Genomic DNA, 11704 nt, shown 5'->3' with positions numbered 1-11704 from the left:
CTTGTATAATAATTATTATTTACACACTAGCCCCTAGGAGACTAGTATATAAATGGGCCATTCGTTTGTAATTCACCAAGCAAACAATTCAAATTCTCTCTAATACAAAGCTTCCTTTAACAATTCTCTTGTGTTCTTTCTTCCATTCTCTTAGAGATCTTGAGTGTAGTAAGGCTGACTTGGCATAGCAAGAACATGAGCAAGTTGTGCAAGATCGTGAGCGAGTTGTCAAGTGTCGCACGTGTACTTAGTTAACAACTAAGGACGTGACAACGTGGTATCAGAGCGAAGGTTTCAACTAAGGGAATGGTAAACAACGGAGAAATTAATGCTCTCAACATCCAAGCCAACATCATCTATGATGCTGCTGGCAAGAGCGGCCATAGCAAAAAGAGGAACGCCACCAACAAGAGCCAGGAGGTGCCACCTGAGGTTGTGTCAAACGAAGGGCTTACATATCAAGAACCATCTGCCACTGAGGCGAGCGAGAATGAAGTGGAGGTCCTTCCAGAGGACGTCTCACTCGGTAAAGAGTGGGTGATAAAGATGAATGTAGGGATGGACACAGTGTAGATCTTTGGCCAATGCTTGGGGAAGGTGGAAAGCACCCTTAGCGTTCTTGAAGGGCACACTCTTGAAGAGATTGAGAGTATCCGAAATGACTTGGAGGGACGTACACAGACTGAGATGGAACTAAGGCAAACCATCACTGCCTTAGAGTGCAGACTCATGGAGGCTTTGAGTACTATCGATGCTATGAAGGCAAAGATAGAGTCACTCGAGGAGCATGTCAATGCTGGCGTGACCGAGGCAACCGACAATGTTGTGGTGATGAGGGACACCAAGATCGAGGCTCCCAAATCCCTTGTGTTCAAAGGTGTTCGTGATGCAGAAGAAGTGGAAAACTTCCTTTGGTAATTGGAGAACTACTTCAGGCACGGCAAAGTGAAAGACGATGAGGCCAAGATCAACACTGCGGTATTGTACCTCTCAGAGACTGCCATGCTATGGTGAAGAAGGAAGATGGCCGACGTGGATAAAGGTCTATGTGCTATTACTACATGGGATCAGTTCAAAGCGGAGTTCAAGCGACAGTTCTTTCCAAACAATGTTTTGTACGAGGCAAGGCGCAATCTTAGGGAATTGATGCAAACAGGGAGCATACGTAACTATGTCAAGGAGTTCACTACCCTTATGCTTCAAATCCCCAACCTGACCAATGATGACTTGTTGTTCCACTTCATGGACGGGTTGTAAAATTGGGCTAAGCTAGAGTTACAATGCCGACAAGTCACTGATATAGACCAAGCCATAGTGGAGGCCGAATCATTGATGGATTTCAGGCATGACAAGCACGACAAAGGCAATGGCAAGGAGTCCAAGGTTAACAATGTCAAAGGTGGGGGAGACCGTAGCAAAGGCAAGGAGATACAACGATAATACTCCAAGACTGAAGAACCTAAAAGGTCGAGTGGTCGACAGGGCTATGCCGAGAAGAAGGCACAGGCTGAGAAGAAGGGATGCTACATATGCAGAGGGCCGCATGGCTTCAGGAATTGTCCCGACCTAAAGATCCTCAGCGCCATAGTTTGTGAACGAAAGGAGCATCCGCAAGGAGAGAGTTCGGGAACCGCACAGTTGGGTATGATCAGATTATATGGTGCTATCACAAAGCAAGTTATCCAACCTATCGAGAATGGCAATCAATATGTTTATCTCACCATCAACAACAAGCCTGCTTGTGCAATGGTGGATACTGGAGTAACTCATAATTTCGTGACTGAGGCTGCCGTAAAGAGACTAGAATTGAAGCTTTCTCCAACCAACTCTTGCATCAAGACCGTGAATGTCGAGGTACAAAATGCTCGTGGGGTAGCTAACGGAGTTGGTGTCAAATTGGGAACATGGAAAGGTATGACAAACTTTACCGTAACCGCTATGGATATCTTTGACATCATACTGGGGCAAGAGTTCTTTAGACATTGTCATACTTTGATCGACCCCTACCTCCAATGTCTCTTGGTTATGGAGAGAGAAAGAGCTTGCATGATACCTACAATGACTATGCCACATGGACAGATCCAAGCACAACTCCCATGCAGGTTGTCAAGGGGATCAACAAGGGGGAGCCGACGTTCGTGACAACCATTGCAAGTTTAGAGGAAGACAAGAATTTTCTAGAGATAGTGCCACCTTGCATAGAGAAGTTGCTTGAAGAAAGCAAAGATGTCATACCCGAGGAGTTGCCTGAGTACTTGCTGCCTAGGTGAGATGTGGATCACAAGATTGAGTTGGAGCCAATGGCTAAGCCACCCGCATTTGCCCCATATCATATGGCATCGCCCGAGCTAGAGGAGCTCAAGAAACAATTGAAAGAGTTGCTGGATGCTGGTCACATTCGCCCATTAAAGGCACCTTTCGGTGTACCAGTATTGTTCCAAAAGAAGAAAGATGGATCGTTGCGTTTGTTCATAGACTACTGAGCACTTAATTAGGTTACAGTGAAGAATAAGTACCCTATCTCACTCATTGTTGACTTGTTCGATAGACTTGGGCAAGCTAAGTACTTTACCAAGGTGGATCTTCGGAAGGGCTACTACTAGGTTCGCATTGCGGAAGGGGATGAGCCAAAGACTACATATGTGACGAGATATGGAGCCTTTGAGTGGTTGGTGATTCCCTTCATCTTAACCAATGCACCGACCACATTTTGCACCCTTATGAACAAGATTTTTCATCCCTACCTTGATCAGTTCGTGGTAGTCTACCGAGATGACATAGTCATCTACAGCAACACCTTGGAGGAACACATGGAGCACTTAAGGAAGGTTTTCCAAGTCTTGCAGGATAACGAGCTATACATCAAGAGGGGGAAGTGCAAGTTTGCACAATCAAAGGTGAACTTCTTGGGCCATGTCATTAGCAATGGCGAGCTATGCATGGATGAGGCTAAGGTACGTGCTATCTAGGAGTGGGAGGCACCTATAAAGGTAACAGAGTTGAGATCCTTCCATGGCCTTGTTAACTACTATCGTCGGTTCATCAGTGGATACTCAGCAAAGGCCATACCATTAACTGAGTTGCTAAAGAAGAACAAGCCATGGGTTTGGACGAAGCATTTTCAAAAGGTGTTTGAATGCCTTAAGGCAGCTGTAACAGAGGAGCTAGTCTTGGCATTACCTGACTTTGCCAAGACATTTGAGGTGCACACAGATGCCTCAGACTTCGCCATTGGGGTGTCCTGATGCAGGATAAGCAGCCCATGACATTTGATAACCGCAAGTTAAATGAGACGGAGCGACGTTACACGGTGCAAGAGAAGGAAATGACTGCCATTGTGCATTGTCTTCGTACATGGAGACATTATCTGCTCGGGTCGAGGTTCGCGGTCAAGACTGATAATGTGGCTACTAGATACTTTTAGATACAGAAGAAGCTCACACCAAAGCAGGCTAGGTGGCAGGATTTCTTGGCTGAGTTTGATTATGCGCTGGAGTATAAGCCAGGCAAAGGTAATGTTGTAGCCGATGCCTTGAGCCGGAAAGCCGAGCTTGCTGCAATCACCTCAACGAGATGGGACATTCGGGAGGCTATAAAAGAAGGCATGCAGCATGATCCAACAGCCAAATAGCTTATCGAGTTATCCAACAAAGGCAAGACGAGACGGTTTTGGATAGAAGACGGCTTAATACTTACCACAGGTCAGCAGGTCTATGTTCCTAAGTTTGGAGAACGGATCATAAGTGAGAGTCATAACACAATGTGGGCTGGTCATCCAGGTCAACGTCGCACTAGGGCCTTGGTTGAGTCAGTCTACTATTGGCCACGCATGCGAGATGACATAGAGTGCTATGTGCAGACTTTAATTGTCTGTTAATAGGACAAGGTTGAACAACAACAACCTGGAGGACTTTTGGATCCACTACCAAGTGCAGAGCGTCCATGGGAGAAAGTGACTATGGACTTTAACACTTGCCTACCGAAGTTTGACGGTTATGGTACTATTATGGTGGTCGTGGATAGATTTTCCAAATATGCCACCTTCATGCCCGCCTCACCGGGTTGCACAGCTAAGGAAGATGTCAAGCTATTCTTTAAGAACGTGGTAAAGTATTGGGGCTTACCAAGGCATATCATCAGTGATCGAGACCCCCGCTTCACTGGGAACTTTTGGAGAGAGTTGTTTGATATACTTGGCACGTAACTGCACTTTTCTACTAGTTTCCACCCACAGACGGATGGACAAATGGAATGGGTCAATGCCTTCCTAGAATGCCACTTGAGGCATTATGTAAGCACGCATCAAAAAGATTGGGCAAGGCTCCTAGACATCGCCCAATTCTCTTATAACTTGCAGCGGAGTGAGTCCATGGGGCGGACACCATTTGAGTTAGCCACAGGCCAACAGCCATAAACTCCACAATCAGTACCAGCTGCGTTCGAGGGAAAGAGTTTGGAGAATTATCATATGGCCAAAGGATGGGAGGAGCAGCTTGACACTGCTAAGTCCTACTTGGATAAGGCAGCTAAGAAGATGAAGAAGCTTGTAGACCGTAAGCGCCATCCCACGGACTATAGAATTGAGGACATGGTCATGGTGAAGTTTAACCCAAGACAATTCAAGGCACTATGGGGCATACATCAGAATCTGATTCGTAAGTATGCGAGGCCGTTTAAGATCGTCGCCAAGGTAGGCAGGATCTCATACAAGCTTGACATGCCATCATATCCTAAGATCTACCCTGTCTTCCATGCAAGTATGCTTAAGCCATACCATGAAGATAAGGATGTTCTGAGTAGGGTCCAATCAAGTCGAGCGCCAATGACTATCACTACCTCGCATGATCGGGAGATTGAGGCTATCATAGATTACCAGGCCAGGCAAAAACAAAGGCAAAAAGCTACCACTATGTTCCTCGTCCATTGGAAAGGGCAATCAACGGAGGAGGCCACATGGGAACGATATGAAGACTTGTGGCAATTCAAAGATAAGATCCGAGAGTTTATACAACAGCATTGCGCCACGGTCATTGCAATATTGGGTGGGGGAGAGTGTGATGATCCACCATGTCATCATGCCACATAGGCACCATTTGGCATATATTAATGCCATGTAGAAGCTTACATAAGAAGAAGGCTAGAATTTGTGAGAAGATTCTAGAGAAGTATGGACATTTCCTTAGGAAGAACCTAGATCCTTATGGATTTGCTAGGAAAGTCCTTGGAATCTTCTAAGCTTGTAGAGAATTCTAGAGAAAGCCCTTATCTTGTAAATATCAAGAACTTGTGTAATAATTATTATTTACACACTAGCCCTTAGGAGACTAGTATATAAAGGGGGCCAATCATTTGTAATTCACCAAGCAAACAATTCAAGTTCTCTCTAATATAAAGCTTACTTTAACAATTCTCTGGTGTTCTTTCTTCCATTCTCTTAGCGATCTTGAGTGTAGTAAGGCTGACTTGGCATATCAAGAATGTGAGAAAGTTGTACAATATCATGAGCGAGTTGTCAAGTGTCGCATGTGTACTTAATTAACAACTAAGAATGTGACAATGTGGTAACATAACGAAACACGGGGAGCGTTACCAGCACTCAATCGAGTAAACCCGGTCAAGCAAGCCTGTTAGATACTTTCTACCCAACTCACCCATGATTCAAAGAGAGTACATTCTTCGTTTATTAAATAATAGAGAGGTCATATAGACAATACCAATTCTTTACCATTAGTTACTCTGTTTAACAAGTCTCAAAATACACGCATTTTCGTGATTTGAAGTGGAACGAGTAATCCACACATAGCATGAATTGTTTGACTTTCCTCAACATCGACATACAACCCACACTATATCTACGGAGCCTCTAATAGATACAAAAGAGTACAATAATAGTGCCGGCAACAAGGCTCTGGCTATACCTCAAAACATGATAATGTAATGAACAAAAGATACATGACCCCGGAATGAAGTGGGACTCACCAAATCTGCTGGGAGGAGGGTGTGCTGCTATCACCGAGAAATGCCTACTATTATGGAACCACCTGCATCCATTAAAAAAGCAGCGCTCCTGGCAAAAGGGACGTTAGTACCGCCTAATAGCACTAGTATGTATATAACTAATCACCCTCTCAATAGAATGAATAATACTACAAGGAGGAACAATCATAAAATCAATGGAAACCTCAAATTACCAACACATCAAGTTAAGAACCAAATACATTTTCATGTAAATTTCTATATTTTTAGGTTGGGAGATCTTTAGTACCGATATACCATCATTCATAATACTACCGTACTTTTACACGGAGCTCGATCACGATCCAATCGACTAGGTCGTCTCATTTGAGACATCAACCACAATCACAATTTCAATTATAGTTTCTAGCACAATCACCACCATGTGTGTGGCATGGCGTCTGATCATGACCCGATCGGCTAGGCCGTCTCACCCAAGACATCATCCTCTTCTATCAATCATATCACTTCATAATTCTTTCACATTTTTTCAATTCATTGGCACTAGTGGCCACAATTATAACATCATTCTTGGCATTTGGTTGTATTTCATATTTCATGCTCCCCTTTTAACTTTCACACATCATCATTATTATCAACAACAAGACTTTTCAATTCACGACTTTAGGTACACACGTGAGCAATTAAGAGTCTTAGACATATAGAGATTTTTCACATCATCTGGCATGATAATCTTTATTCAAACTTGACTTGAAGTCCTAACATTTACAACACACAATCCATACTTTGAACATATTCTCGAATGATAACATAACATGACTAAAGCATTTGGCACACATACTGAACATATATTTTTCAACACAAGTTTACTCTGAATATTCAATTTCATAATAACCAATTCGGGTCTTACATAACTTCCATGAACACCGTGGGATTCAATTCTAAGAAAGGAGTTTAGCCAACACACCTTAATTGAGCTTCCTTAAACTCTAAAATGTTCCAGAATTCTTAACAACTTCAATCCATTTTAGAAATGTTACAAATTGAACTAAAATTAGGAAGATGATCACGGTTCTAGCTCATTTGAGCATTTTATCAAATACTAGGTGTGCATTAAGGTTTCAAGGCCCTTTTTATGGAGGATTCCATCATCCCACAACTCATTCTTTACCATTTTTAGCTCACAACCTTCCTACACCCTTTAATGACACATGCATGCAAAATAAACAACTCCCATGCCCAAGAATTGTCTTACTAATTACCCATTTTTAGTTAGATTTCGAAATTAAGAGTTAGGGTGTAGAATCTTACCTCTAGGATGAAGACCTAGTGTACTTTCCTTGTTAATCTTCCAAGATTTGAGTAAGAATTGGTGGATGAAGCTTAGGAACTCCCTTTCTCACGCTATGTCACTCCCTCTCTCTAGAAATATATGTTTTATCCTTATAAAATAATCCCCAAGGGTGTTTTATTAGAATGTGGTCGGGTTCAAAATGTAGAAAAATAGGAGTCCCGTTACGATCGCATAATGCTTTTACCGTCCGTGAAATAGGATGTGAAATGGTACTCCGGAACTGGGCAGGTCTGCCACACTCTGCGGCCATTATGCGGTCTGAAGATCGGTTCTGCGGCCACATAATGGGTCGCAGAACCTCCCTTCGAAAAATTTCCATGCTGAATCTGCCATCGGTATGCAGCTCGTGAAATCGTTATGCGGTCACATAATGGACCGCAAATTGGTCCTACAATTTTGCTCAAGTTTCTACTTCACTTTGCGGCCATTATATGGCCCGCAAAATGATTCTGCGGTTGTATAGTAGGCTACAGAAATGTCTTTTTCTGCCAATAATTTCCCTTAACTCCTCAGCGCACTGTTCAACCTAAAAAGTCTGTACATCTCTAAAATATTTAACACATAAGTCTATCTCGGCACCCCGAAATCCTGGGTTTTAGGTAAAATTTTATGGGGCCTTAAAAAAATCAACCGCAGGTGTACAACATCGGTACCGACATCTACCAGCAACCATATATGAATGAAAAATGATCCGAAACACATCTGCAACTCACCCGAGCCCCTCAGGACCCCATCCGAACATACTAACGAGTCCCAAAATATAACACAGACCTACTAGAGGCCTCAAATTACACATAACAACATCGAAACAACAAATCGTACCTCAAATCAAACTTAATGAACTTTTAACTTCCAAAACTCGTGCCGAAACATATCAAATAAATCTGGAATGAAACCAAATTTCCACACAAGTCCCAAATGACATAACGAATTTATTTCAATTCCTGGAACCACAATCTGAACCCGATATCATCAAAGTCAACTCCCGATTAAACTTATGAACATTCCAAACCTTCAAATTTTCAACTTTCGCTAAATGGTGCCGAAACCTTCTGAAAATATCCAAATGCAAATCCGGGCATACGCCCAAGTCCAATTCACTATCCGGACCTAACTGAACCATCAAAACTCTTATCCGAGGTCAAATACTAAAAATTCAAACTGGGTCAATTCTTCCAACTTAAAGCTTCCTAGTTGAAAATTATTCTTCCAAATCAATCCCGAAACACCTGAAAAACTAAAACCGACAATTCACACAAGTCATAATACATCATATGAAACTACTCAAGGTTTCAAACAGCTGAACGGAATGCAAATACTCAAGATGACCGGTTGGGTCGTTACAACCTAACAAAACATGTCAAAGTTTAGGGGAGTCTCCAACTATTCTGCCAGAATTTATATATCTGATCATCCAAAACATTATAACCCTTCATGAAAAGAGGGATTAATTTGTATACTTAAAAATTAGATAGTTTTCTTGCTAAAATAGGTAAAAGTGATATTTTGCACTCGGTATATATAAGTCAAACTCATGCATAATTAAGAAAGAATTTAAGTTATATACACATCTTAAACAGCGGAAATTGAAATATATATATATATATATATATACACGAAATTACCGGGGGCGGTGACCCCTACCTTAAGGATAGATCCGCCGCTATCCACAGGTAAACTTTCTTAAAACATGGAAGTTGAAATATCTTGAAAATAGGACAAATTAGTTGATATAACAGGTAAATATAACTTGATAGTAATAAAAACTTCTTATAATGACATGTATATAAGTTAAATTAATCCATAATTAATTAAGCAATAATATTTGTGTCACGACCCGGATTTTCCACCATCGGGAGTCGTGATGGTGCCTACTAGTAAAAGCTAGGCAAGCCAATTATTCAAATTACTTAACTTTTTTTCATTTTTTATAATCCTTTAACAATGGTGAACAAACATCATATAAACAGCGGAAATATAAAGCGGAAGACTGAGACGTAACAATTTAATAATGATACCAATGCCAATCCATACATAAGCTACCCAGAACTGGTGTCACAATATCACAGACTGTCTACGAATACTACAAATAAAGGTATGAAAGATAAATACAACGTTGTCTCTCAAATACATAAAAGAAACAGAATGGAAAGATAGAAGGAGACGCCAGGGCCTATGGACGCCTGCAGGACTAACTCGGGTCGCCTGATGGACTGAAGGCAGCCACCTCATAGCGGTCCAAAAGCTGCAGCATCGGGATCTGCATACAGTGCAGAGTGTAGTATCAGCACAACCGACCCCATGTGCTGGTAAGTGCCTAGCCTAGCCTCGGCGAAGTAGTGACGAGGCTAGGACCAGACTACCAAATAAACCTGTGCAGTTAAATCATATACATCAGAAAAATAAAAGCAGATATTTACAGTTAAAGATAGGAGGGGTAAAGCATGCTGCGGGGAGTATCAGATAACTACAAAATACCAATAGAGGAATGTAAGGAAAAACCATAATCCCTCAAGATAAGGTTAGACCAAACACTTACCTCAATGCCACGAACACAATTCAAGCCTCAACTATCGCTTTACCTCTTGTTTCTACCACCAATTCGCTTGTATCTAGCCTCAAGTTACTTAACGATATCAATAAATGCAAAATGAATTAATTCTAATGCATGAAAATAAGTTTTCCAATGATTTCCCCAAAAAGTCAAAAATCGACCTCGGGCCCACATGGTCAAAACCCGAGGTTCGAACCAAAACCCGATTACCCATTCACCCACGAACTCAAATATATGATTTGTTTGAAATCGGACCTCAAATGGAAGTCCAAATCCCCAAAATTCGAAAATCCTAAGTTCTACCCAAAACACCCAATTTCCCCCATGAAAACCCTTGATTTTGAGTTGAAATCATGTGAAAAGATGTTATAGATTAAAGAAAACGAGTTACAAATGACTTACAATCGATTTGGAAGAGTAGTTGCCTTTGAAAAATCGCCCAAAGATGTTTTAGGTTTGAGAGAGTTTGAAAAATGAGAAATTTTCGGCTAAGTTATGATTTAGCAGGTTGCAGATGTCGCAATTGCGACTAGGGTTTGCAATTGCGAACCCCTTCAGGGCCTGCTATCTTCGCAAATACGAAGAATATGTCGCATTTGCGACCATGAAGGAATCCCGTCACCTTTGCATTTGCGAGGGACTTGTCGCATTTGCGATGCCCCATTTGCAATGGAAGTGTCGCATTTGCGACCAAGGCCTGCCCAGGCTTGGTTCACATTTGCGACACTGGGGTCGCAATTACCAAGCCTGTCCTCTTCGCAATTGCGAAGCCTGTTCTCGCAATTGCGAGATCAGAGGGCTGGGCAAAAATATCAGATACCAGCACTTGCTCCTAAGTACAATTTCACTCTGTGGCCTATCCAAAACTCACCCGAGCTCTCGGGGCTCCAAACCAAACATGCACGCAAGTCCAAAAATATCATACGAACTTGATCGTGTGATCAAATCATCAAAATAACATCAATAACTATGAATTTAGCATCAAAATCAAAGAAAAATCTCAAGAATTCTTAAGTTCAAATTTTAACAACCAAAGGTCCGATCCATGTCATATCAAGTCCGTTTCTTACCAAATTTTACGGGCTCAACTTAAATACCATATAAGACCTGTACTGGGCTCCGAAACTAATATACGGGCTCGATACCATCAACTTTCAATACATTCAAATTTCCAAAAACTCTTAAAATTTCTATTAAACAATTTTCTTCAAAAATTCATTTCTCAATTTTGGGACCTCATAATTCGATTCCGAGCATACGCCCAAGTCCCATATTTTCCTATGGACCCTCCGTGACTGTCAAATCACGGGTCCGGGTTCGTTTACCCAAAATATTGATCGAAGTCAACTTAAATTCATTTTAAAAGCTAAATTTATCATTTTCCCCATATTTTCACATAATAGCTTTTTGGATACACGCCCGGACTACGCACGCAAATTGAAGTGTGATAAAAGTAGATTTTAAGGCCTCGGAACATAGAATTTATTTTCAAAACAAGTGATGACCTTTTGGGTCATCACAATTTGAGGGCTGAAAAATAACCGTTCGTCCTCGAATGGACATAATAAGGAAGTACCTGAGTCGGAGAAAAGATGGGGATATCGGCTCCGCATATCGGACTTGGACTCCCAGGTCGCTGCCTCAACAGGCTGACCTCTACACTAAAAATGAACAAAAGGGAAACTCTTCGATCTCAACTGACGAACTTGTCGGTCTAGAATAGCTACCGACTCCTCCTGATAAGACAAGTCCTTGTCCAACTAGACACTGCTGAAGTCTAACACGTGGGATGGATCGGCGTGATACTTCCGAAGCATGGA

General features: G+C 41.8%; 1 protein-coding gene across 1 annotated transcript; it reads left to right on the top strand.

The window, feature by feature from the left end:
* The first annotated feature begins 2300 nt into the window (after positions 1–2300).
* On the top strand, positions 2301–3631 carry LOC142172495 (uncharacterized). The gene is made up of 4 exons (XM_075236125.1): positions 2301–2429; positions 2754–2954; positions 3251–3337; positions 3431–3631. The coding sequence occupies exons 1-4, from the start codon at positions 2301–2303 to the stop codon at positions 3629–3631; spliced, it is 618 nt and encodes a 205-aa protein (XP_075092226.1).
* Positions 3632–11704: the final 8073 nt, after the last annotated feature.

The sequence above is a fragment of the Nicotiana tabacum genome, chromosome 18 (genome assembly GCF_000715075.1).
Source record: "Nicotiana tabacum cultivar K326 chromosome 18, ASM71507v2, whole genome shotgun sequence".
NCBI lineage: Eukaryota > Viridiplantae > Streptophyta > Magnoliopsida > Solanales > Solanaceae > Nicotiana > Nicotiana tabacum.
Note: the sequence above shows the minus strand (reverse complement) of the source record. Positions and strands in the feature narration are given on the sequence as shown.

Coding starts and splice junctions, on each gene's coding strand:
- LOC142172495 (XM_075236125.1), top strand. CDS start 2,301: ATGGCTAAGCCACCCGCATTTGCCCCATATCATATGGCATCGCCCGAG. Junction 2,430..2,753: donor AGGCACCTTTCGGTGTACCA/GTATTGTTCCAA, acceptor TACCTTGATCAG/TTCGTGGTAGTCTACCGAGA. Junction 2,955..3,250: donor TATGCATGGATGAGGCTAAG/GTACGTGCTATC, acceptor GTCCTGATGCAG/GATAAGCAGCCCATGACATT.